Source organism: Schistocerca piceifrons, chromosome 2 (genome assembly GCF_021461385.2).
Source record: "Schistocerca piceifrons isolate TAMUIC-IGC-003096 chromosome 2, iqSchPice1.1, whole genome shotgun sequence".
Taxonomy (NCBI): Eukaryota; Metazoa; Arthropoda; class Insecta; order Orthoptera; family Acrididae; genus Schistocerca; species Schistocerca piceifrons.
This window is the reverse complement of record NC_060139.1, coordinates 381,839,476-381,867,009: the sequence shown is the minus strand read 5'-3', so window position 1 is coordinate 381,867,009 and position 27,534 is coordinate 381,839,476. Positions and strand designations below refer to the sequence as shown.

At 40.0% G+C, this 27,534-nt stretch overlaps 1 protein-coding gene across 1 annotated transcript in view; it reads left to right on the top strand.

Annotated features, from left to right (window-relative positions):
• Positions 1-27,534, top strand: part of LOC124775075 (ATP-binding cassette sub-family C member 4-like) — a 305,650-nt gene that overhangs the window by 163,033 nt on the left and 115,083 nt on the right. The window contains exons 7-8 of the mRNA XM_047249879.1: positions 25,131-25,269; positions 25,448-25,558. Of these exons, the coding sequence (XP_047105835.1) occupies positions 25,131-25,269; positions 25,448-25,558 (250 nt within the window). The remainder of the gene's footprint in view (positions 1-25,130; positions 25,270-25,447; positions 25,559-27,534) is intronic.

Below are 27,534 nucleotides of genomic sequence, written 5' to 3'. Positions count from 1 at the left end.
TACTCGAAGAAAGATACCTTGAAAGACGGACAGACACCGAACGACAGACGGACAACAAAGCGATCCGGGTTCCATTTTTACCGACTGAGGCACAGCATCCTAAAAGAAGTGGCTGTCTTGTCTTGCCTTACTGTTCTCCCAGTGCTTTATCTTACCGGTTCTACCTGCGTAATCGCGGACTGTCAACTGCGTCAGAGTTGTTCTTGGTAGCAGAAGGTATGGACAGCCAGCGAATGGCAGAGTATACCTGACCGGAATATTTTCTGCAGACGCCCAGGCCGTATCTCACCCACGTGAAGTTGCCCTCGGGAAGCAACTCAAGTGTTTCTTATACAATGAAGCGCCAAAGAAACAGGTATAGGCATGTGTAATCAAATACAGAGATACATAAACAGGCAGAATACGGCGCTGAGGTCGACGACGCCTATATAAGACAACAAGTGACTGGCGAAATTGTTAGATCAGTTATAGCTGCTACAATGGCAGGTTATCAAGATTTAAGTGAGTTTGAACATGATGTTATAGTCGGCGTACGAGCAATGGGACACAGCATCTCCGCGGTAGCGATGAATTAGGGATTTCCCCGTACGACCATTTCACGAGTGTACCATGAATATCAAGAATCCGGTAAAACATCACATCTCCGGCATCACTGCGACCGGAAAAAGATCCTGCAAAAACAGGACCAACGACAACTGAAGAAAATCGTTCAATGTGACAGAAGTGCGACCCCTCCGCAAATTGCTGCAGATTTCAGGGCTGGGCTATCAACAAGTGTCAGCGCGCGAATCGTTCAACGAAACTTCATCGATATGGGCTTTCGGAGCCGAAGGCCCACTCCCATACCCTTGATGACTGCACAACACAAAGCTTTACGCCTCAAAAGGGCCCGTCGTCACCGACATTGCACTGTTGATGACTGGAAACATGTTGCCTGGTCGGACGAGTCTCGTTTCAAATTTTGTCGAGCGGATGGACGTGCACGGGTATGGAGACGACCTCATGAATCCATGGACCCTGCTCGTCAGCAGGGGACTGTTCAAGCAGCTGGAGACTCTGTAATGACGTGTAATGCAATTGAAGTGATAGGGACCCCTCATACTTCTAGATACGACTCTGATAGGTGGCACGTATGTAAGCATCCTGCCTGATCACCTGCATCTATTCATGTCCATTGTGCGTTCCGACAGGCTTGGGCAGTTTCAACAGGACAATGAGACAGCCCACATGTCCAGAATAGTTACAGAGTGACTCCAGGAACACTCTTCTGAGTTTAATCACTTCCGCTGCCCACCAAACTCTCCAGACATGAACGTTATTGAGCACATCTAGGATGCCTTCCAATGTGCTGTACAGAAGAGATCTCCACTCCCTCGTACTCCTACGGATTTATAGACAGCTCTGAAGGATTCGTGGTGTCAGTTCCATCCAGTACTATTTCAGACATTAGTCAGACCCATGCCATGTCTGTTGCGACACTTCTGGATGGGGGAGGGGGGGGGGCTACACGTTATTAAACAGGTGTACCAGTTTCTTTGGCTCTTCAGTGTATTAAATATAACTGGTGCTTCTTTTTATATAAATTCTTGCCCGTTTCCAGATCCGTAGTTTTCATGCAACTTTATTCTATATAGGTTGGCTGAAAAACTTGGAAATTGACGCAAGTAAAACTGTAAATCGTTTCAGTAAATTGTTCTTTGGGAGGGGGGAATTCACAGTCATGCATCATTTTAATTTCATTAATTTTGCTTTTATTCACAGCACTGGATACAATCATCAATTCCAGACACATCAGTTGGAATATGACTTTACTCGTGATTTTGCTGTGTACACTGAATTGCAATCATCTCAAGAATGAACAACATACCGTAGTAAATCTCATGTAAAAACACCTCACCACGAACAAAGGCTTTCTTTTGTCATGGAAGGCATTCCTACCAACGCTTACGACACTGATCGTATCTGGAAGTACGGACAAAGCGCCACACACGGTGTGGTCGTTTCTTTGTAGGGGATAACGGAATCTGTTGTACCTCGCTTGTGGTCCGCAGCGCAACCGCACGTTTTGCCTGCAAGACGACACAGTACAGTATTTCGAAAGCAAGGAAAACAAGGTCTCGCTAGTGCTTGCGTAAGGTGGATAAAAAGTAAAAGAAAGAAAGAAGCGAATATCTTATTATGTACTCGTTTGGCGTCGAGGAAGAAGCTGTCTGCAACGAAGAATATTATAGTGGAACTTCTGCGGTCCGTAACAGGAGGCACTAATAACATCCGCTGGCAACTTCGCAAAGCTTTTCCACCACGATCTGAGCTCTGCACTTCGTTGCGAAAATGATGATAGAGATAACATGTTATTGTGCATGTAATCGTGTAAGTACCATTATATGCTCTCTCCGAATTATAAACTAAGATTGTTAACTGCTGAATATTGGCCTAACGTTTCAATTTTCTTAAAGACCGTACCCTGAAACATAGTGCTCCTCAAGAGACTATCTACATTTTGTTTACTGAGATTATCGGTATGCACGCGACAGCATTTTTACCAATATGTCCCAAAACGCCGCCCATAGAAACGGAATTTTTCCGGGGCTCAAACCTCGGCTGCTGTTGGTGATGAAAAGGTAGTGTCAAGTGTTTTTGATAGCCCTTGGGCTAGAGACCATTTGTATACCCAAAAGAAGGATCGTCTTAGTGTCACTGTCCCACAGTACAGGGTCACACTTCCTCCTGCTCAGGCAAATGAAGTGAATCGGTTGGTTCTTTCTGCATTTGATGCGGTATACTGTGGCCTTGGTGCGACTTATGAAGGCACTATTAGTTCATGGTTGGTTCCTCGGAAACCTCCAGAAAAAGTTTTTTTTACTATATTTTCACCATCACTAACGGACCAAGTCCGAGCCGAGGATTCCAAGATGGCTATGCATAGCAAATGACTGAAATTTTGAGGGTGTATTCCAAAGATCCCGATCTCTAACATCCTTGAAAATTTTCTTGTTATCTTTATCCCTTTCCGAGGTACAGAGGTTCAAAATTACCCTACGCGTACACTTAAAGAATGCACGGAAAAATTAAATAAATCGACTGATGACGAGTACACCCGTACTAAACTCATGATTTCATTAACAAGCGGATATACCCGTGAATAAATGAATGAATAAAGCATTTGCGTACATTCATGGCAGGTTTCTGAGTAAATCCCCAAAAAAGCATTTTCCACCATTTTTTCGCCATCAGCAGCGGATCAAACCTGCAACCGTGGATACCAAGACGGCTACGCACAGACAATCGCTGTAATTTTTACAAGATTCCAGTCTCAGACAGCCTTGAAAATATTCTAAATATATTTATCCGTTTCCGAGATAATTGGAAATTTGTGGTAAGATCTTATGGGACCAAACTGCTGAGGTCATCGGTCCCCATGCTTACGCACTATTTAATCTAACTTAAATTAACTTACTCCAAGGACAACACATACCCATGCCCGAGGGAGGACTCGAACCACCGACGGGGGAAGCTACGCGGTCCGTGACAAGGTGCCCAAGACCGCGCGGTTTCCGAGATACACAGATTCAAAGTGACCCTACCTCTCCATTAAAATACGCAAGTAAAATGCGGTGTGATGTGATAACGTGGTTTATAAAGTGACGCAGTACGGAGAAATAAGCTGTAAAGTGTCTCCGTTATTACTAGAAGTGTTCTGCGAACTCCACATTGTAGTAGTGAAGCACGTGCAAAATTTTTGTACACATAAAATCCTGTCTGAGATGTGAAATAAGTTTTGCGTAATTTCAGTTTCAGCTAAATTAACTATCAAAATTTTACTGACCCATCAAGTTCTTTTCATGTGAGTGGCAGGTCCTGCTGTGCCAGGAAAAAGAAGAGAACCAGCGGAGAAATGCTCCCACCGCACCACAAAAACGGCACATATACTGCTCTCCATTAAAACACTCTGATTGCAAAGTGAGGTACCAGCTGCTTAGCTCTACCTTCCTCAGCAAAAATATTGGCATGGGAACGTATTTTTTTATGCTGGGAGAGAAGGAGACAGTAGCAGCTGTTGACATGTTGTTTAAATTCATTTTCTGTGAACAGAATAATATGGAGCTGTAATTTTGTATGAAACTATAAATCAGCGAACTCAAAAATTTTGAAAATGTAATGTGAGGCGTCATGTGTTGAGCGGTAGGTAAGCTTCGTGAACGCTGTAAGTTCACTGTTTTGATTGTAGACAGCACAGTGCATACTGCGTGCAGTGAAATTAAACAAAAATATAATAACACATTTTCATGTCGTGAACTAATATTACGAACAATCTGAACCGAGAGCGTACGGTGTTCCAACCGCTGCTAGGCAGCTGTGATTGTACGGTGACTTTTGAGCACAACACGGATTATTTAGTGCATACCGCAGACTATCGGTTCAAATTACAAACATATTTACGTTATTTTTTATTGTGGACAGTTGTATTATGAAAGGTGCAGAGCCGCGATCGAACTGAAACCCATAAATCTGAAACTGTGACTAGTAACGGCTATCAAACATTATGACGTCGAGATACGTCACGCATTAATTGAATGAAGCGTGCCTTGCATTCTTCGCTGCGTGTAGATGCGCTAAATGAGATAATGCCACAACCATCGCGCGTTCCAGCTGCGTAGCCAATATGTGGCTACGAACAAGACGACGATAATTAATGGACGTCGCCGACTGGCCGACAGCACGAGCTAAGTGGAGACTGACTTTGAAAAACATTGATAATAAGCTCAATTCTCGTGAATTATATCTCTAAATAAAGCTGTAAGGACTTCTTACAAGTGTTATTTTCTCACTGTCATTGATTTTACGTAACTGCAAATTACCACACTGAACTGCAGATGTTTTTCGTATCAGTAACATTCAGAATTATACTACAGGCCCCAAATGTTAATTCTGCAAACCAATTAACTTATTGCAAACAACTGCTGTTACTAAAAACGCTACCAGAGTTATTCAGCCTATGTGTTGTGTGTGTGTGTGTGTGTGTTATTTTCTGGTATTCTTTTTTATTTGCAAGTTTTTTGCGCTAATTCTCGTATTGATTGTTGTGAATCGAGCAGTGGTTCTGTTTCCGCATTACGTTAGCAAACAGTAGCCGACCACGATTTGTCCAGTGTGTGTGGTAAAATATTTTGCTTCGCTGAAACTCTTTGATTTGGACAGAAGGTGAATGCTCATTATGCTACAGTTTTATGACTCTTGCTTGCGTGGATGAGCGTAATATTCAGTTAATCCTGGAAAGAATAAAATATTCTTGGCTTCAGTCACCAGTCATAGACCTATAAGTGGGAAATCAGGGGAGGTATCAGGGTTCCTCCATTCTAATTAGGTGAACACGATCATATCTAGTTAGATTAATATCCGAAGGCGTCCTGTTTCGTCACACATGGCCAAATTTTGTGAGAAAACTGACTCACTTACATCACATACGTCGACAATATACAGAACAGTAACACGGCATTATATGGCTGTTATTGAACCATGTAGCGAGAGGACACTGTTGTAGCAGTGACCGCCCCAAACCACGTCCCTACTGCTACAACCGTTGACGCGACACAAATCACGCTAAGGACGCTGGCACAGGCCGTCAGCCCACGTGGGGGACTACTTCGTTGAATAGGGCAATGAAATATTACTCATAGTGTAAAAACTGTGCCACACTATCAATGCAAATGTTGTCAAAAATATTTTCTTTAGATTAATTATTGTGAAAATCTTGAAGAATTATTTTTAAAGAATATTATGACATACATCACTTTTGCTCCTTTATTTGCGCTTACAGTCCTAAGGGAATAATCAGTTAGATGAAGCCACTGGCTTTGCTACAGCCATTGTGTTGGTTCTGTTGCCGGTACTGTCAAACTTTAAATTGCCAGTGAAGTTTGTTTTAGGTGTGTTAACAGTTGTACAAGACCTATGCCTACTTCGGTGGCCTTGGAATCACATGGAACCCCTGATGTCGCTGCGTCTTCCGGCAGTGAGCATCTTACCGGTCAGCCATCACTCCAGGGTGAATGGCGGACAGTGGTGGGCTCGCGCGTGCCTGGCCGAAAGGCGAAGGTGGGATCTGGCCGCGTGGCAGCTGCCTTACCCCTTTCCAACAGGTACGGGGTGCTTCCTAGTGGTGATGACATCGTTTCCGAGCCACCACAGGGTGCCTCGCCTGTTGGGCCAGTGGCCGATTCTCCGGCAAGGTCCCGACAGTCACAGAGGGCGGGCCTATTAGTTATAGGGAGCTCCAACGTTAGGCGGGTTATGGAGCCCCTCAGGAAAATAGCGGGTAGGTCGGGGAAGAATGCCAGTGTGCACTCGGTGTGCTTGCCGGGGGGTCTCGTCCGTAATGTGGAGGAGGCCCTTCCGGCAGCTATTGAACGCACTGGGTGTGACCGGCTGCAGATAGTAGCACATGTCGGAACGAATGACGCCTGCCGCTTGGGTTCTGAGGCCATCCTTGGTTCCTTCCGGCGGCTGGCTGATTTGGTGAAGACAACCAGCATCGCACGCGGAGTGCAAGCTGAGCTTAATATCTGCAGCATAGTGCCCCGAGTCGATCGCGGTCCTCTGGTTTGGAGCCGTGTGGAGGGTCTAAACCAGAGGCTCAGACGACTCTGCGACTATAATGGTTGCAAATTCATCGACCTCCGTTATTGGGTGGAGAACTGTAGGGCCCCCCTAGACAGGTCAGGCGTGCACTACACACCGGAAGCAGCTACTAGGGTAGCAGAGTACGTGTGGCGTGCACACGGGGGTTTTTTAGGTTAGAGGGACCCTCCCTTGGGCGAAACGATAAAATACCTGACGGCTTACCAGAGAGGACATTATCATCGTTGATAAAGAATGTCCGTCCTCAGAGACCAAAAACAGGAAAAGTTAACGTAACATTGGTAAACTGCAGGAGTATCCAGGGCAAGGTTCCTGAATTAGTATCTCTTATTGAAGGAAATAGTGCGCATATAGTATTAGGAACGGAAAGTTGGTTAAAACCGGAAGTGAACAGTAACGAAATCCTAGACACAGAATGGAATATATACCGCAAGGATAGGATAAACGCCAATGGTGGAGGAGTATTTATAGCAGTAAAGAATTCAATAATATCCAGTGAAGTTATTAGCGAATGCGAATGTGAAATAATCTGGGTTAAGTTAAGTATCAAAGGTGGGTCAGATATGATAGTCGGATGCTTCTATAGACCACCTGCATCAGCAACCGTAGTAGTTGAGCGCCTCAGAGAGAACCTGCAGAACGTCGTGAAGAAGTTTCGTGATCATACTATTGTAATAGGGGGAGACTTCAATCTACCAGGTATAGAATGGGATAGTCACACAATCAGAACTGGAGCCAGGGACAGAGACTCTTGTGACATTATCCTGACTGCCTTGTCCGAGAATTACTTCGAGCAGATAGTTAGAGAACCAACTCGTGAAGCTAATGTTTTAGACCTCATAGCAACAAATAGACCGGAACTTTTCGACTCCGTGAATGTAGAAGAGGGTATCAGTGATCATAAGTCAGTGGTTGCATCAATGACTACAAGTGTAATAAGAAATGCCAAGAAAGGAAGGAAAATATATTTGCTTAACAAGAGTGATAGGGCACAAATCGCAGAATATCTGAGTGACCACCATCAAACGTTCATTTCTGAGGAAGAGGATGTGGAACAAAAATGGAAAAAATTCAGAAACATCGTCCAGTACGCCTTAGATAAGTTCGTACCGACTAAGGTCCAAAGCGAGGGGAAAGATCCACCGTGGTATAACAATCATGTACGAAAGGTACTACGGAAACAAAGAAAGCTTCATCATAGGTTTAAGAGTAGTCGAATCATAGCTGATAAGGAAAAGCTGAACGAAGCGAAAAAGAGCGTAAAGAGAGCAATGAGAGAAGCATTCAACGAATTCGAACATAAAACATTGGCAAACAATCTAAACAAGAACCCTAAAAAGTTTTGGTCATATGTAAAATCGGTAAGCGGATCTAAATCCCCTATTCAGTCACTCGTTGACCACGATGGAACCGAAACAGAGGACGACCGAAGAAAGGCAGAAATACTGAATTCAGTGTTCCGAAACTGTTTCACTGCGGAAAATCGTAACACGGTCCCTGACTTCAGCCGTCGCACGGACGCCAAAATGGAAAATATTGAAATAAACGATATCGGAATTGAAAAACAACTGCTATCACTTAGTAGCGGAAAAGCATCCGGACCAGACGAGATACCCTTAAGATTCTACAGTGATTATGCTAAAGAACTTGCCCCCTTTCTATCAGCAATTTATCGTAGATCGCTGGAAGAACGTAAAGTACCTAGCGACTGGAAGAAAGCGCAGGTCGTTCCCATTTTCAAGAAGGGTCATAAATCAGATGCGAATAATTATAGGCCTATTTCGCTTACGTCAATCTGTTGTAGAATAATGGAACATGTTTTGTGTTCTCGTATTATGACGTTCTTAGATAATACAAATCTCCTTCATCATAACCAACATGGATTCCGCAAACAGAGATCATGTGAAACTCAACTCGCGCTATTTGCCCAAGAAATTCACAGTGCCGTAGACACTGGCGAGCAGATTGATGCCGTATTCCTGGACTTCAGGAAGGCATTTGATACGGTTCCGCACTTACGTTTAGTGAAAAAAATACGAGCTTACGGAATATCGGACCAGGTTTGTGATTGGATTCAGGATTTCCTAGAAGAAAGAACACAACATGTCATTCTTAACGGTTCAAAATCTGCAGATGTAGAGGTAATTTCGGGAGTACCGCAGGGAAGCGTGATAGGACCTTTATTGTTTACAATATACATAAATGACTTAGTTGACAACATCGGTAGCTCCGTGAGGCTATTTGCAGATGACACGGTTGTCTACAAGAAAGTAGCAACATCAGAAGACTCGTACGTACTCCAGGAGGACCTGCAGAGGATTAATGCATGGTGCGACAGCTGGCAGCTTTCCCTAAACGTAGATAAATGTAATATAATGCGCATACATAGGGGCAGAAATCCATTCCAGTACGATTATGCCATAGGTGGTAAATCATTGGAAGCGGTAACGACCGTAAAATACTTAGGAGTTACTATCCGGAGCGATCTGAAGTGGAATGATCACATAAAACAAATAGTGGGAAAAGCAGGCGCCAGGTTGAGATTCATAGGAAGAATTCTAAGAAAATGTGACTCATCGACGAAAGAAGTAGCTTACAAAACGCTTGTTCGTCCGATTCTTGAGTATTGCTCATCAGTATGGGACCCTTACCAGGTTGGATTAATAGAAGAGATAGACATGATCCAGCGAAAAGCAGCGCGATTCGTCATGGGGACATTTAGTCAGCGCGAGAGCGTTACGGAGATGTTGAACAAGCTCCAGTGGCGGACACTTCAAGAAAGGCGTTACGCAATACGGAGAGGTTTATTATCGAAATTACGAGAGAGCACATTCCGGGAAGAGATGGGCAACATATTACTACCGCCCACATATATCTCGCGTAATGATCACAACGAAAAGATCCGAGAAATTAGAGCAAATACGGAGACTTACAAGCAGTCGTTCTTTCCACGCACAATTCGTGAATGGAACAGGGAAGGGGGGATCAGATAGTGGTACAATAAGTACCCTCCGCCACACACCGTAAGGTGGCTCGCGGAGTATAGATGTAGATGTAGATGTAGATACAGTTTTTTGTTTCTTGACTTATTAATTACACTGCAGAACTGTTGAAGTTGTGTATATAATTTTATTGTGTGTCTTTGTGCGTTTCATGTTTATTGTTCTACTAACGTGTCTTACACAGAAACTTTCTGAAATGGCTTTTGCAGGCACTAACAAAGATCTCAGTGTACCCCAAAACACAGTGTAACTTGGCGTTTTTATTATTTTCAGATGAGAAAGAAAGATAAGAAAAAGGAAAAAAATCGTAGAATCAACGGGATTTCAAATCCTAAACCTTTAGCTTAATATCCTTGATCGTAGCCGATTGGGCTACTGAGACACATTTATAAATAAACCATTAATGAGTTATTTGTCAAACAGATACTGCACTGCTCCATGGGAACAAACACTAGATATCGAACTCTCTACAAGTATTATAAACGGCGTCAATCTTTGAGTTACGAATAATTTATTCGTGAATAAATTTGTCTGACTAATCTTCTTATTCGAATATTTTTTTGTAAATGTAGACCTCACTCTATTAATTTGATACTTCATTCGTCTATTTTACATTCTTCGTTGGGCTATGAAAATTTGGATTTTTTTAATCGCAAAACACTAATTAGGATCTTCTTAATTGGCCCAATTATTCTTAAGCTTTCGAATATTGTTGGCCAAATGTTTTGAGTGCAGCGAGAACAGGACTTACTGGAAATAACACAATGGATTTTTGTCCGAATTTTTCATAGACAAGCTGTGACGAATGTGACTTACTCCTGTCACGAAATTTTGCCATATGTGACGAAAAAGAACCACCCTCCTCTCCTCAAATATTAATCTTTAAAGTTGAATTAACAGTCTGTAGTATGCACCAAACAATCCGTGCTGTACACAAACGTCATCGTATAAGCACAGCTATCTCGCGGCGGACAGCACGCCGTACATTTCAGGTAAAAGTACGTTCTCAGTTAAAAGTTCTTAATATCAGTCCCTGAGAGGGAAAGACGTTATCATATTTCTGTTTAATTTCACAGTCCGCGGTATGCACTAAACAGTCTGTGCGGTCTCCAATCAAAACAGTGTATTCAGGTAGATTAGCGGTTAGCACATAACAGTTTTTAAGATTAATGGGCTGAGTAGTAGTTCCGACTAATTAGATTAGATTAGTACTTGTTCCATAGATCATGAATACACTTCGTAATGATGTGGAACGTGTCAGGTTAATAACAGGTGTCTATACAAGATATTGCATTACACAAAAATTACATGACACTTAATATTTTTAATTTTTTTGTGGGAGTTGGGGAAATTACCCACTTATAATATCCAAAAATTCATCTAATGAGTAGAAGGAGTTGCCATTAAGAAATTCTTTTAATTTCCTTTTAAATGCTATATGGCTATCTGTCAGACTTTTGATGCTATTAGGTAAGTGACCAAAGACTTTTGTGGCAGCATAATTTACCCCCTTCTGGGTCAAAGTTATATTTAACCCTGAGCAGTGAAGATCATCCTTTCTCCTAGTGTTGTAGCAATGAACACTGCTATTACTTTTGAATTCGTTTGACTGTTAATAACAAATTTCATAAGTGAATATATATACATATATATATATATATATATATATTGTGAGGCTACAGTGAAGATCTCTAGCTCTTTAAATGTCTGCAGGGTGATCTTGGATGAGCTCCAGCAATTATTCTGATTACACGCTTTTGTGCAATGAACACTCTTTTACTCAATGATGAGTTACCCCAGAATATGATGCCATAGGAAAGCAGAGAATGAAAATAGTCATGGCAAGCTAATTTACTCAGATGAATATCGCCAAAATTTGCAATGACCCTAATAGCATAAGTAGCTGAACTCAAACGTTTCAACAGATCCTCAGTGTGTTTTTTCCAGTTCAACCCCTCATCAATGCATACACCTAGAAATTTTGAATATACTACCTTAGCTACCGATTTCTGATCGAAGTCTATATTTATCAATAGTGTCATTCCATTTACTGTGTGGAACTGTATGTACGTACTGTGTTTTGTCAAAGTTTAATGAGAGCCCATTTGCAGAGAACCACTTATGATTTTCTGAAAAACATCGTTTACAATTTCACCAGTTAATTCTTGTCTGTTGGGTGTGATAGCTCATCAGCAAAAAGTACCAGCTTTGCATCTTTGTGAATATAGAATGGCAAGTCATTAATATATATTAAGAACAGCAGAGGACCTAAGACCGTACCTTGCGGCACCCCATTCTTGATTGTTCCCCAGTTTGAGAAATCACCAGTGTTTTGCATATTATGTGAATTGCTTATTTCAACTTTCTGCACTCTTCCAGTTAGGTATGATTTAAACCATTTGAGCGCTGTCCCATTCATACCACAGTACTTGAGCTTATCTAGAAGTATTCCATGATTCACACAATCAAAAGCCTTTGAGAGATCACAATAAATCCCAACAGGTGACTTCCGGTTACTCAGAGCATTTAATATTTCATTATTGAAAGTACATATAGCATTTTCCGTCGAAAAACCTTTCTGGAAATCAAACTTGACACTTTGTTAAAACTTTATTTTTACAAATGTGTGAAGCTACTCTACAATACATTACTTTTTCAAGAATTTTGGATAAGGCTGTCTGAAGAGAGATTGGGCGGTAGTTGTTGACATTAGACGTATCCCCTTTTTATGCAGTAGTTTAACAATGGCATACTTCAGTCTGTCTGGGAAAATACCCTGCTTCAGAGAGCTATTACATATGCGGCTAAGAATTCCACTTATCTCTTGGGAACAAGCTAATAAGCAACGAGACGCAAGTTTATTAATTCCGTGTCCGTGATATACACCGAAATCACAAAACGTATCACCGTCCAAACTTATTTTTACGATGGCCATGGACACAATACACACTAGCACTCTTGCGGCACAACCATCACCTCGTTGGTCTTGCTCCAGACGCGTTGCTCACGCTTTTCTCTCTCGACCTATCAATATGTTTCTACGTCGCTCAACACATCTCGCTTCACACTACACTTTCAAAATTTCTAAGTACATGGAAAATGAATTTAAACAACATGTTAATAAATGAGAAAACATGTAGCATCAGAACAAATGAAAACACTAATTATATTCATGACGACTGCGCGACGTAAACAGAAATATGGTTGGACAAAGAAATAAATTTATAGCGCTCTTCCGGAAATAACTTTTTCAATCTATTATGAAAATAACACAGAAAAAAAGGAAAAAGAAACCACAGGAAACAGAAAAAAAATCTCTATCATACTGTAGTGTGATGTTCTCTCGAACCTCATATGATAAAAGTCTAAAACACAAATGAAGTCTGTTGTCTGGGTACTGCTTGTATTCCTGTAAGCTTAAAATACTACTGTCATCTTTTGAGCATATACAAAATTACACGTAAATTGTCTTTACAACAGATAGACAATAAGAATTACCTTTTCGTGTCTTTTAAATTATTCTACCAAAAGTACAAATAAATGACACAGTCTGTTTAAGAACGAATGTCATCTACCCTGCACTGGCTTGCAACAAAACATAACACAACTGATACTTTGTACGGAACCTTGCTAATCACGTTTTGGCTCTTATTGTGATTAGTCCTTTAGCTACAAGTGTTGTGAAATTGATGCTTGTTATTTTGTTTTATGATACTCGCGGTCTCTCAAATTATTCCTTATTACTGACCTACGCAATAAATTGAAAATTACAGATTTTTACAGATTCCAATTCTATTTACAACATTAAATAAGTCTTTTCCATTGTTATCTTTCCTATTTTATTCTTCAATTTGCATCTTGTAGACGAATTCGGAGAAAAAAAATTGAACTATTAGTACATTAACACTCATCATACTACGAAAAATCATGAAAAATCATCTGCCTTAGTTGGCTTTGCAAACTAAAAAATAATAAAACCTCCATATTTGAGTTTAAAAATAAAATTACGTACTTCTTGCACCTCGATTCATTTTCTCTGGACACAGTTAGTTGGAAGATACATCCATGTACGGACAATGCCCTGTCTTATTTGCATTTACCAGTTGTCATCCTGTTGAAATTACTACTCCTGTACGTCTTTTCTAGGATTCATTTAACTAACCCTTCTTCAGTCTCTCTTGATGCACACCATTACAATAATCATCCCATCCAACATTTTTTGCTGATCCAACAAAACATATTATCCAATTACTTCCACTCCTTTACTGAATTCATTCACTCCCTCTGCCTACACTACAGCAAAGTCCCTTGCAACTTCGAACTATGATATTTCCTTTTGTTCCTCCTATCTTATTTCTCTTCTTGGCATGACACAGCCAATAGATCGCGAATGATTTTAATTGTTGCATACATTAAAAGCGAAGATCTCAAGTCATGCAATAAGACCACAGGTACGGCATGTATCAAAATATTGAGGTGACAAGTCATGGGATATAGATATGTCTATGTACAGATGGCGGCAGTATCGCTTACACAAGGCGTAAAAGGACAGTGCACTGGCGGAGCTGTCATTTGTTCTCAGGTGATTCATGTGAAAAGATTTCCAACGTGATTATGGCCGCGCGACGGGAATTAACAGACTTTGAACGCAATATGTCAGTTGGAGCTACACGCATGGGACATTCCAATTTGGGAATAGTTAAGGAATTCAGTATTCGAGATTCACAGTTTCAAGGGTGTGTCGAAAACACCAAATTTCAGGTATTACCTCTCACCACAGACAACACAGTGGCCGTCGGCCTTCGCTTAACGACCGAGAGCAGCAGCGTTTGCACAGAGTTATCAGTGCTACCAGACTAACAACACTGCAGAAATCAATATGGGATGTACGACGAATGTATCCGTTAGTAGTGCGGCGAAATTTGTCGTTAATGGGCTATGACAACAGACGACCGACACGAGTGCCTTTGCTAACAGCACGACATCGCCTGCAGCGCCTGTCCTTGGTTGGTGACCATATTGGCTGGACCTAGACGACTGATAATCCTTGGCCTTGTCATATGAGTCCCCATTTCAGTTGGCAAGAGCTGGTGGTAGGTTTCGAGTGTAGCGCGGAACAAATGGCTCTAAGCACTATGGGACTTAATATCTGAGGTCATCAGTCCCCTAGACTTAGGGTTCTGGATGTTACGTTCCATAGTGCTTAGAGCCATATGAACCATTTTTATAGAGGCAGCATGGCTCAGTATTTCTGCTTCCAAAACTTGTTGACTCCATGCTACTTCGAGTTGATGCACCACACTGGGCAAAAGGAGGTCCGACACGATATTAAGAGGCATTCAATGACTTTTTGTCACCTCTCTCTCTCTCTCTCTCTCTCTCTCTCTCTCTCTCTCTCTCTCTCTCTCTCTGTCTTTCTCCAGCACTGCTGGAGGCTGGTCGGAAATACCACGGTGCAAAAACTCGTTGGTGTGAACCGTGGACATCTCAACCGGTTTGTAACAGGACCTTCCCTTCTCATTTTCTCCATAGTACATAGGCATGTTTAAATTTTTTATTCATAATCTGATTAAAAACGGAAAGATTAAATTACTGTTAGAGAAAAGAGCAGCAATGACATTTGTGTTCTTGCTTGTCACAAATATTGCATGTTTTTTTCCGAAGGTGTGGTTAGGCAGGAATCTAAGAGTACAGCTTAAATTGCTGCTCGTGAAACAAGCGTCAATGACATTTCGTCGTGTCGCAAATATTTGGTTGTTGATTTTTTAATATGTCGCGGTTTGCGAGGATGTCGGTGGTTTCTTGCTGACTGACAAAACAGTTTTGAGTTGTCAGATACAGATGAACTCTTTCTATGTGAACACACCAATAATGAGACACTCGTGCATATTGTAAGATGCTAAGGAGGGCGACTGTGGCATACGTAAATTTTGATATGTACTTTTCGTGCATCTGTAGGTGTGTAAGAGAACACTGCTCAGTTCTTTTGGTTGTTACGCGAGTATAGACAAAAGGAACTCTGAGTCTTGTATTGAAAAATAAGGAATCCGGTGTTCTTGTGCTACGAGGAGAAAGAAAGACATGCACAAATAACCAAGTGAAACATGACGTTTGGTACTAAGAAAAGAATTTCGTACTTATCAGAGTAGCTGTAAAGCTTATCATTTGTCAAAACAATTGTGAAATATCGATGATAGATTTCTTAGATGTAATTTTATGAATGGAGTACATTTAACAATATCAAACAATAGGGGCTGCATTTGCAAGGTGATATACTCCTGAAACTTATCGGAGTTACTGGTAGACATTTCATAAAGCGCTATGGCGAGCGGTGTTACTCTATGTGAAAGAAAAACTTTGCTGTTGGCAAAAGGCATGAGCTCCAACCTTACTCATTGCATGGATTCTTCTACCGTGCATGGACTGGAGTGCATGAATGGGTAAATTAGTAGAGTAACACTGTCTGTTGTCAACTGTTCATAGTTACTTATTGCTTAAGCTTCCATATTCTTACACAAAAGCGGAGGCGAGATTCCAGCATTTCATAGTCTCGTAAATTTGATAAGGCATCGACGGGAAATACTATTTTTGCTCTTACTAAATTATGCTTACAATTTTCTTTAAAAAAAGTCACTTCAGTTTAACCCAATAGATTATTCATTCATGTAAATTGTACAATTAAACTGTTCCGTTTAATTTCTTTGCGCACTTACCTATCATCTGTTCACTTCCAAGTCACAGTCTAGGTAGAAGACCTCCCAGACATCTCCGAAGCTTGTTTCCACCATAGCATGTTTGGGTGTCACCAAAACATCTTATACCGTAACAAAACTGTACGGCATCCAATTGCGTATAATGACAGATGGTGCTCTAGAGCACACCGTGATGAACGTTGTCCACTGGCCGATATGATATTGGTCAATATTGGGCTGACCTTGCCTCTAACATTATTACGTTATTTTAATTTGACTAACTTAACCCTGAGTTGGTCCCGTGGGATGTCATATATCCTCTGACTTATATTTTGTCGTATGCGTTGTATTTCCACGTTTCATTTTCTCCTCCCCACTCGTTCTGTAACGAAGATTGCGACAATGAACAGCCAGTCAATCAGCGGCAACCAAGGAAAATATGAAATTATTCAACTATCGTGTATCTCACACCCCGCCATACAAGTTACGCAGACAGACGACAGAGGTAAACTCTTCATTGTAAGATAAGTATTTTTTGTACTTCTAAATTTGTATCTGTTAGTTCTACAAATCTGTTGAACAGCGAGTAATAGCAACGCATGAATCACAGAAAATCTGCATACTGAAACGTCTAGAAGACAGTGAAGGCTAAGCTGATGTTGGGTACGAATGTGATGCATGGCCAGACCATTAGAGTGATAGTGATATATTATACGAATCCTGAAAGCAACGCTGAAGCTGAAACTACTTCAAACTTCGAAGAAGAAAATGAAATTTCAGATTTTTTAATAGAAAAAGAAGGAGTTATTAAACGGAGCACGGAAATAGCCTACCACGCAGAAATAACAGAACAAGTGTTTTTAACATCATAAGAATGCATCTACATTGTGTTAGAAATGAAGCAAAACTCCAGTGAATTGTTTCCAACTATTTTGTACTGTCGATTTGTTGGGGGTTATGGTCGATAACAATGCCAGTCTACATCGAAAGTACACTGAAAATCATAAAAATAAAGTAAAAAGAAAAGACCTATCTGAATTAAAATCTTGTATCTGTCCGATGTAGGGTCTACAATTCTACATAGTCAGTGTAAACAAATGAAACAGACTAATATAGGGAAAATGCTAGGTGTCCAGTGACTTAGTGCTTTAGATTTCTTTTTCAGAGTCATTTGTTTGGTCACAAATTAAACAGAAAAAAAACCTAAAACTGTAGCAAGCAAACCAGGAAAGTACAGTATTAAAATTTTTGTCTTTAGCCTTCCATTCACGAAACTTAGATATACACTGCCAAAAAAATTCACACACTCAAAATTTATTGTTGTGACTTTATGTATGGAGAACGTGAAATGATTACATTTACAGATCCATAGCACGAGTGGTCTGAGGTATCAGTTGTTGACTCATTCTGAAACACCCACATTGACACATGTTGTACGAAGGTTGGAACTTTAATAGTGGCAGCTACTTATTTACAGCTCGTAAAAAATAGATACGTGTTTCAAAGTTTAACTGACCTTCAGAGTAGTCACCAGCATTGTGTATAACGCATTGCCATCGATGTGGAAGTCGTAGGATACTCTTATCAGTGCCAGTTGTGTTGACAGTTCGAGCGACATGGTCTATTGCTCCGACGGATTTGTGGCAGTCCTGAAGCGAATGCCGTAAAATGTTTCCTTCAGTTCAGAAATCGAGTTGAACTCTCGAGGGCATAAGTCAGGAGACTGCAGTAGGTTGGATTGCACTTAGCAGTCCCCATCAGTCAAACAAATCAGTAACAGCTTGCACTGTACGTGCTTGAGCATTGTTCTGCAAAATGATGGTCAGATCCTGCAGAAAGTGTCATCATTTCTGTCTCTAGGCTGGTCGTAGGTTGTGTTCCAAAAATGGACGGCATAGAGACAGAAGTGATGACACCAATGGCACCAATCGAATTGTGCATGTCGATGCTGTGGCGCGAGTGGATGATGGGCTAGTGGTGTGCGTGCCCGTAATCCCACAGCTAATAACCGGTTCGCAACAGTCCATGTTGACACGACTGCACTCACAAGCTGTCTTATCTGTGCTGTGGTTGTTGTACGATTCGCTAGTGCTGCCCTTTCAATACGACGAACCTGGTGGGCGTCTGTGCTGTGTGGACATCCGGAACCTTGACTACGGATGTGAGAATGCTCATGTGACCACTGATACTAGCATGGTTGCACCGCTGATGCAGCACGTTCAACTTGTGTGGCAGTTCTCCGAAAGGACCATCCTGCCACTCTGAAGATCACAAATTGACCTCTATCAAACTCACTGGGTTGGCTGTGGGAAGCGAGTGTGCGTATCCGTGGCATGGCTGCCTACTTGCGTCACAAGTTTAAACCACACTGAGCCTTCTGGCAGTGACCATTCCCTATTAAAAGGTAGACACAGATGGCATCCTGTAGCTACATCACTACGCTATCAGCACATGTACTGTCCCCCAGGCGGCATATGCCATCATCGGATCAAAATCAACATCGTCTTTCCAAATGTACTTTTTGTCAGTGTATATGCAGGGAAGCAACCAGGGTCAACTCGATCATTTTGTGAATGCTGCTGGAAACATGTCATGTCAGCTGCCATAGCTGAAACGACGGCATAACACATAACTAGTTCAGGAAAGAACATAACCGTAGGTAACTGGATTGTGGGCATATGCGTAGGCAACTGCATCAGATTGGGCGCGCAAGAACGATTTTTCGCTCGGTTAGTCACATTACTTTATCGGAGTACTTGCTTGGACGATGAAAAAATCGGCCGATGATTAAATCTTCCGCAAGACACAAAATTATCAGCCGAAGGGGAGATGCCTATATTGTTGGATATAGGGTCGCAGGTGCATTGTTTTTAGTCGGTCAGTTGTTGTGCTAAGTATGAGTGTTTCAAAGGGAAGTACAATTCAGTACTGATACATAATTGTTGATTTTCGTGGTAGAATGGAGACCCGCGCTTAATGGTAAAAAGTTGAAGAATTACAGCGGCTGCCAATTAAAAAAGAAACTATGACTAGAAATCTCTGAAGCATTGACACAATGTTGATAGAACTAATTTTTGGAGAGAAAATGCAAATAGGCCAATACCACCATTTTGTTAAGCATAACAACTACATATTAACGATATTTATGTATTTATTGGTGAATCTCTTTAAAAAATGGTTCAAAGGGCTCTGAGCACTATGGGACTTAACATCTATGGTCATCAGTCCCCTAGAACTTAGAAACTACTTAAACCTAACTAACCTAAGGACATCACACAACACCAAGTCATCACGAGGCAGAGAAAAGATGAATCTCTTATTACATGACAGTAGTTTATTCATCCACAGACAATGTACGATCATTTTCGTCAGAAAATACGTAGCGTAATGAAATACTAGTGAGTATAGTAGACAAAACAAGGGTGCACAGTACCCTACACTCTGCGACTCAAAATTGCGTGTAGAACTTTGAATAATTACAAAAATGTATGAAAAATTATTTTGCGTGGTATTCAGAGTTGACGTTTGCATAAAAATAAATCAGAGATCGAACACTTTTGTTCAAATTATTCATTAACGTTGAAGCAGGCACTTGATTAAACTGCTAGTGACACATGGTACCAGTCCATGAATATGGTTATTTTCCACATATGTATTGCAAATATTCGATTACACTATGTCTAGAAAGATATCATTGGACAGTATCGAATGACTTCGGTAAGTTTATTCTTATAATACTGCTGTTTCTGTGAAGTCCCATTACGATATTTTCAATGAATTGAGTAATAGCTGATTCCGTTGGGCCTACTCTTGACTTCGCAAAAATTGCATTGATTTTCATGCAAGAGACAGAATTTTTCAAGTTAATTTGTAACTATGTTTCATGACTGTCTCTGTTACTTACGACAATACTGTTTATGCAAGACAAGTTGACACTGGACGCAGTGCTTGATGGAAGTGACCGTAAACGCATTTCCCATTAGTGGTCTTAGTTTGAGCATGTAGTACAGATAACAATGTTAATGGTCTACAGTTTCTCACTTCATGTATATCGCCCTTTTCATACAATGGTTTTATTTCTTAAAGTTTTAATCAATTTGAATATTATTTCTGATAATGTATTTCTAATATGTGAGAATGGTTCTGACATGACAGTAGCACACTTAATTATGACAGTATCTGGCATGCAATATACATTTATTTTAGGTTACTAAACATTACAGAAGCTAGTGGTTATTATGGCCATACTGCCATGGAGCAGATCCTTTTAGTGAAGTAAAGTATTCAGAAAAATATTTGTGAATGTCATGTGCCTCTGACACTAGACCATATCCTATTGCTACAGAAACTTGATAGTATTGGTATCAGAGGTACATCTACATCTGCATCTATACTCTGCATACCACTGTGAAGTACATTGCAGAGTGTATGTCCCATTGCACCAGTTATTAGGATTTCTTCCTGTTCCATTCACGTATGAAGTGTGGGAGGAAGTATTGTTTGAATGACTCTGTGTGTGCAGTAATTATTCTAATCTTATCCTCATGATCCCTCTGTGAGTGATGTAGGGGGTTGTAGTATATCCCTCATATATATTTCATCAGTAGAGTTTCTCAGCATAGTTTACTTCTATCTTCAGGAGACTTCCAGTCCAGTTCCTTCAGTATCTCTGTGACACTCTCTCACCGATTAAACAAACCTGTTGCTATTTGTACTGCCCTTCTCTGTATTCGTTCAACATTCCCTGTCAGTCCTGTCTGGTACGTGTCCCATAGACATGAGCAATATTCTAGAACCAGTTGCATGAGTGATTTGTAAGCATTAGCAAACTCCTTTGTAGACTGGGTACATTTCTGTAGTATTCTATCAATAAACTGAAGTCTACCACTTACTTTGAACCTATATGATCATTCAGTTTCGTATCCCTATAAAGTGTTACACCCAGGTATTTTTATGAGTTGGCCAATTCCAACAGTGACTCATTGGTATTAGTCATAGGATACTACAATTTTCGATTTGTGAAGTGCCATTCTGAAAATTTAGAACAAGTTGAGAATCTCTGCCCCACGTTGAAATCTTATTAAGATCTGACTGAATATTTATGCAGCTTCTTTCAGATAGTACTTCGTTACAGATAACTGCATCATCTGCAGCAAGCTGATTTTACTATTGATATCGTGCGCAAGGTCATTGATATACAATATGAACAGCAAGGATCCCAACACACTTCTTTGGGGCACAAGTAGAGTTACTTCTACATCTGATGATGGCTCTCCATCCATGGTAACATGCTGTGTGCCCCCTACCAAAAAGTCCTCAATCCAGTCACAAATTTCACTTGATACACCATATGATCATACTTCTGACAATAAGCGTAGGTGCTTTTTGGAAATCAATAAATACTGCATTTACCTGTTTACCTTGATCCAAAGCTTTCAGCGTGTCATGTGAGAAAAGTGTGAGTTGTGTTTCATATGATCAATGTTTCCAAAATTGAGAAGGTCATTCTGGTCATTATATTTGAGCTTATAATATGTTCTAAGATTCTACAACAAATCAGTGTCAAGGATATTGGATGGTAGTTTTGTGCATTGCTTCTACTGCCCTTCTTGTAGAGGGGTGTGACCTATGCCTTTTTCCAAGAACTGAGCACGGTTTTTTGTTCGAGTGATCTACTGTAGATTAAAGCTAGATGAGGGGCTCGCTCAGCTGCAAATTCAGTATACAATTTGACATGGATTCCATTGAGGCCTTGAGCTTTGTTCAGTTTTAACTACTTCAGCTGTTTCTCAACACCACCGATACTAATACTTATTTCATTCATCTTTTCAGTGGTGCGAGGACTAAAATGGGGCAGTTCTGGATTTTCCTTTCCAATGCAATATTTGAAAACGGAGTTGGACACTTCAGCTTTTCAGATTTTGCTTTACTACCCTGAATTTCAGTTCTTGTCTCATTCACTAGGGACTAGACACTGGCTTTGATACCACTAACAGTCATTCCCAAGCAACTGGCTTAGATCATATCTTACTGGCCACAAGCAAGTAGTAGAAAGACAGTGAGATATGTTAATAAATCAATCAGACATTATTATGATTACAAAGATGTAAATTATCCTTTTTTTATAGATGAAAATTACCTAGCATTAATCAAACAGTGTCGTAGCACTATCCAGTTTGCAGATTACACAAGACATTTAGTCAGTTGGAAGACACCAGAAATGTTACAGACAACACTATCCGAGACATTAACTAATGTTGTGAACTGCCAAAACAAACTAATAATAAATAAAGGTATAACAGTAGCGTTAAGTTTTCATAATGTTGATAGAAACAGTGAAGAGGATATAAAAATGCAGATATCAAACACAGATATTGCAAGTGTAGTGAATACAAAGTTTTGGGATCTGGCTGCAAGATAACCTTAGATGGCATACTCACATTGATAATATACCATATACTATTTAATAAGAGTGCTTGAAGGACTGTCTAATGATTGTTTATTGTGCTAAATAAATGTAAATATTGTGTGATTAGGGCCTCCCGTTGGGTAGACCGTTCGCCGGGTACAAGTCTTTCTATTTGACACTACTTCGGCGACTTACGTGTCAATGGGAATGAAATGATGCTGATTAGGACAACACAAAACCCAGTCCCTGAGCGGAGAAAATCTCTGACCCAGCGGGGAATCGAACCCGGGCTCTTAGGATTGACATTCTGTCGCACTGACCACTCAGCTACCAGGGTGGACTGTTGTGCTAATATACCCTTTATTTTGAAGTTTGGGGCCACTTTCTTGGATACTCATCATCCTGCCTAAAACTCTTCTGAATGCATAAAAGGATAGCGAAAATCATGGCTGGAATAAAAAAAAAAGAACAAACCTTGCAGACCACTATTTAAAATGATGAGGATTCTTCCTCTTCCATGTATTTACATCTTTGAAAGTACACTGTTCATTAAGAAATATGCAATAACAAATCCTAATGTGCTCCTCAAAAATGAAAATGTGCATCAACATGATGCAAGACAGAAACCTAACATGCTCCAAATAAAAACCAATTTGCATCAAAAAAGAACATTACACCTTGGTAAAATTATTTACGATAAGCTGCCAAAAGAAATGAAAGTAATAACTGATCTAAGAAATTTAAAGCTGTATGAAAAGAATGTCTGTTAATGCATTGCTTCTATAGTCTGGAAGAGTTCCTCCAAAACCTTTGAGAGCCTAAAAGAGTTAATGTTACACTTATAAGCCACATTGTTTATCATCTACTAAAACATTGTGCAAATGGGACTATCTGCTTATAGCGTGTAGGCTAAAGACTATAACCATTAATATTAGTTTATTCACATTTTCAGTTGTAATTTTCTAGCTAAAATAGTTTAATTATAAGTTAGAGATGAAAAATGTATTAATTATTGTAAAAATGAAGATATTTGCACTGAATTGTCCAATATCTGATGTGCTGTGCTCTACATGTTAGATTTACTGGACCAAATAAATACAATAAAATACAATACAGTACGCTTATGGAATATACCATTTTGTTACAGAAGTAACAAAGGACAGTTTTCTGTGGGAATTTTTTCACCATCTTCTCTTTGTTTACCATCAAGGTGTCTTACAAAATTATGATGCATGCAACATATTTTTGTAATGTTTTCACAAAAATCAAGATTTGTATCAAGAGACTGGTTTAATATGCTCCACAATTACTGTGAAGAATGCCTAAAGAACACCACAATTTGTGAGCTCTACATAGTCTGTTAATGAAAACTTATTTCGCATATGGCAAATTCCTTTTTTGAATAAGGCCTTAACTCAAGTTCTGATAAACTAAATTATTCAGTACCAACACACACATATGGCATTGCTGTTCACTGTGTGTCATCTTGTAAACAACTTATATCAGGACTGTTTAAATTGTTTTGTGAAAATTACATCCAAAAATTTGTGTTTTTAAATGTATACAAAAAGGCTGAAGGTATTTCCACAATTCATCACATATATCTCTCATTTATCAGTCAGTGAGTTAGAAAGCATATTGGTCAAACTCAGCAAAGGAAATATTGATCCTTCAGATTTAAGTCAGCAGAAATAGGAAATAAAAAAAAAAAAAACTACAGTGTGGTGGTAGACTGTAAAAATCATACCACCTTCGTGATGCACACTGGATAAATATCACTGAAATTCGCATGTCCCATCTGCTTGAAATTTAAAAAAAGGGAGGTGTTTTTAATCTCTTCATGTACTTCACTTGTTCCCCATATTGCAGGCATAATTCGAGAAGTTAATAAATTCTTTTCTGTGGATAGTAGTTACTATACTCAAATAGTTTCTCATGGATGATCTATGATGAATAAATTTCTAACTGAAGTGTTTGCTACTGCTTCACCATCTTGCACCATAACCTAACATCATCATTGTATTATGGTATGAAGCTTGTACATGGAATCAGTAGGTTCAATTGATTCCCAATACAGGCCTATTGGTTGTCTGCAGTATGAAATATGAAATACAATGGAAACTGTGAAAATGGGACTGTCATTCCAGAAGCAGATGGTTAGGAATCTAATAAAGTTACTGTGCTCACAGGAAACTCTTGGTGACACTATTTCATTGAGGTACCATTAAATAAACTGTATAACATTCTGAGTAAAATGTATTTATCAAATCAAGGGCTGCAAAAGTGAGTGAGAATTTAAAAATGTGTATTTAGAAAATTTATGTTGCCGTGTCACTATGACTGGTGTATAATCATTCTGAAGTATTCAGAAAAGATTTTCTTTTCCAGGCTGGAGATGATAGTTATCCTGAAAACTTCCTATATTCGAGGTATTTTTATGAGTTTCAATCTATGTACAACTCGGTTGGCCTTGTGTTGTGCGTTGGTCACATTTGTACAGCTGGGAAATGAATTGACTGCAAACAAGGTAATTTCTTTTAATGACCAAACTCAGAATCAATGAAGTTACTTAACATAGTTTTTTTATAGACTAGGGAAGAATTTTTTTGTTTTTCTGAAAGTACCTGTACATCATTTGTATTAAATTTATTATATGCATCAAATACATATACATTAAACAAATGTGACTTGTGTTGTCTTTTCAGATATTTGTTGTTCTCACATACTTCAACATTCTTGCACAGTTAATGTCGATGGTTTTTGTAAGAGGAGTGGCAGAATTAGCTGAAGCTGTAGTTTCTGTCAGACGTATTCAGGTAACAACTTAATTTGTTGTGTTCCTCACAGATTTTAAGCACATGTAGAAATATTTGTATAAGCTTGTGTCTGCTTCAATGTTTACTTTAATTGTAAATACAACAAAATAACACAAAACAATGAAATGTCTCTTACTGCTCCACGCATGTGCAACAGGTTGCAGAAATCTGTAACATACAACACTGCTGCAATCACTCACCTCCAGCATGCCACACATGAGTGGTTTATCAAGAAAGTTCAACAAATACTATGAACACCACTGTTCCAAGAAATATTTCAAAGGAAAATAAAAATGTTTAGCAGCAGTTGCAGTTGATGTCCATATCCTACAAATACTTGCAAAAATAAATTAAAAGGAAAAGGAATAGGAATTTATTTTGAAATGCTTTTATTGGGAACTGTGGGTTACTTTGCAGAATATATTACATTTTTCACAGACTCCAACTGGGTTGTGTACATCTTACCAGTGAGCCAATACAATTAGTTTTTCCTTTATTAGTCCTCAGTTGCTTTTTCATTGTTTAGTCTTATACTCCGCGTTTAATGGCAAGTATTTACACAGTTAGTTTTACAATCTCAGTTTATATGGTAATATTATCAATAGAAGCACTGCTGATTACCGTAACTCTTGTTATTAATTGTATGAGAGAAATTAGATTTGTGTGAAATGACAGGGTACTTGGGTATAACTACAATATATTTGCCCCGTACATATACAATGAAGAGCCAAAGAAACAGGTACACCTGCCGAATATCGTGTAGGTCCCTTGCGAGCATGCAGATGTGCTGCAATACGACATGGTATGGACTCGACTAATGTTTGAACTAGTGCTGGAGGGAACTGACACCATGAATCCTGCAGGGCTGCCCATAAACCTGTAACAGTACAAGGGGGTGGAGATCTCTCCTGAACAGCACCTTGCAAGACATCCCAGATATGCTGAATAAAGTTCATGTCTGGGGAGTTTGGTGCCCAGCGGAAGTGTTTAAACTCACAAAGGTGCTCCTGGAACCACTTCGTAGCAGTTCTGGATGTGTGGGATGTTGCATTGTCTTCATGGAATTGCCCAAGTCCTTCAGAATGAAAAATGGACATACGTGGATGCAGGTGATGAGACAGGTTGCTTACATATATGTCGCCTGCAAGAGTCATATCTAGATTTGTCAGAGGTCCCATATCACTCCAACTGTACACTCCCCACACCATTACAGGGCCTCCACCAGCTTTAACAGTCTCCTCTTGGCATGCAGGGTCCATATTCATAAGGTTGTCTCCATACCTGTACACATCCATCCACTCGATACAATTAGAAACAAGGCTTGTCCAACCATGCAACATGTTTCCAGTCACTGTTGACTGGTCCAGGCAAGGTGTAAAACTTTGTGTCGTGCAGTCATCAAGGCTACACGAGTGGGCCTTCTGCTCCGAAAGCTGATATCAGTGATGTTTCGTAGAATGGTTCGCACGCTGACACTTGTTGTAACCCAGCATTGAAATCTGCAGCAATCTGTGGAACGGTTGCACTTCTGTCACACTGAATGAATCTCTTCAGTCACTCCCGTTCTTGCAGGATCATTTTCCAGCCGCAGCGATGTTAGAGATTTGATGTTGTATTGGATTCCTGATACTCAAGGTACACTCATGAAATGGTCGTATGGGATAATCCCTACTTCATAGCTACCTCATAGATGCTGTGTCCCATCGCTCGCATGCTGACTAAAACACCATGTTCAAACTGTCTTAAATCTCGATATTTTGCCATTGTGGCAGCAGTAACCCAAGATAACAACTACACCAGACAGTTGTTGTCCTATGTAGGCATCACTGACTGCAGTGCCTTATTCTGCCTGTTTAAATATCTCTGTATTTGAATACGCTTGCCTATACCAGTTTTTTTGGCGCTTGAGTGTAAATTAAAATGTCAATATTACGGTATGCCATTCTGTTTAGAACTTAAAAGCTTTAAGAATGCTT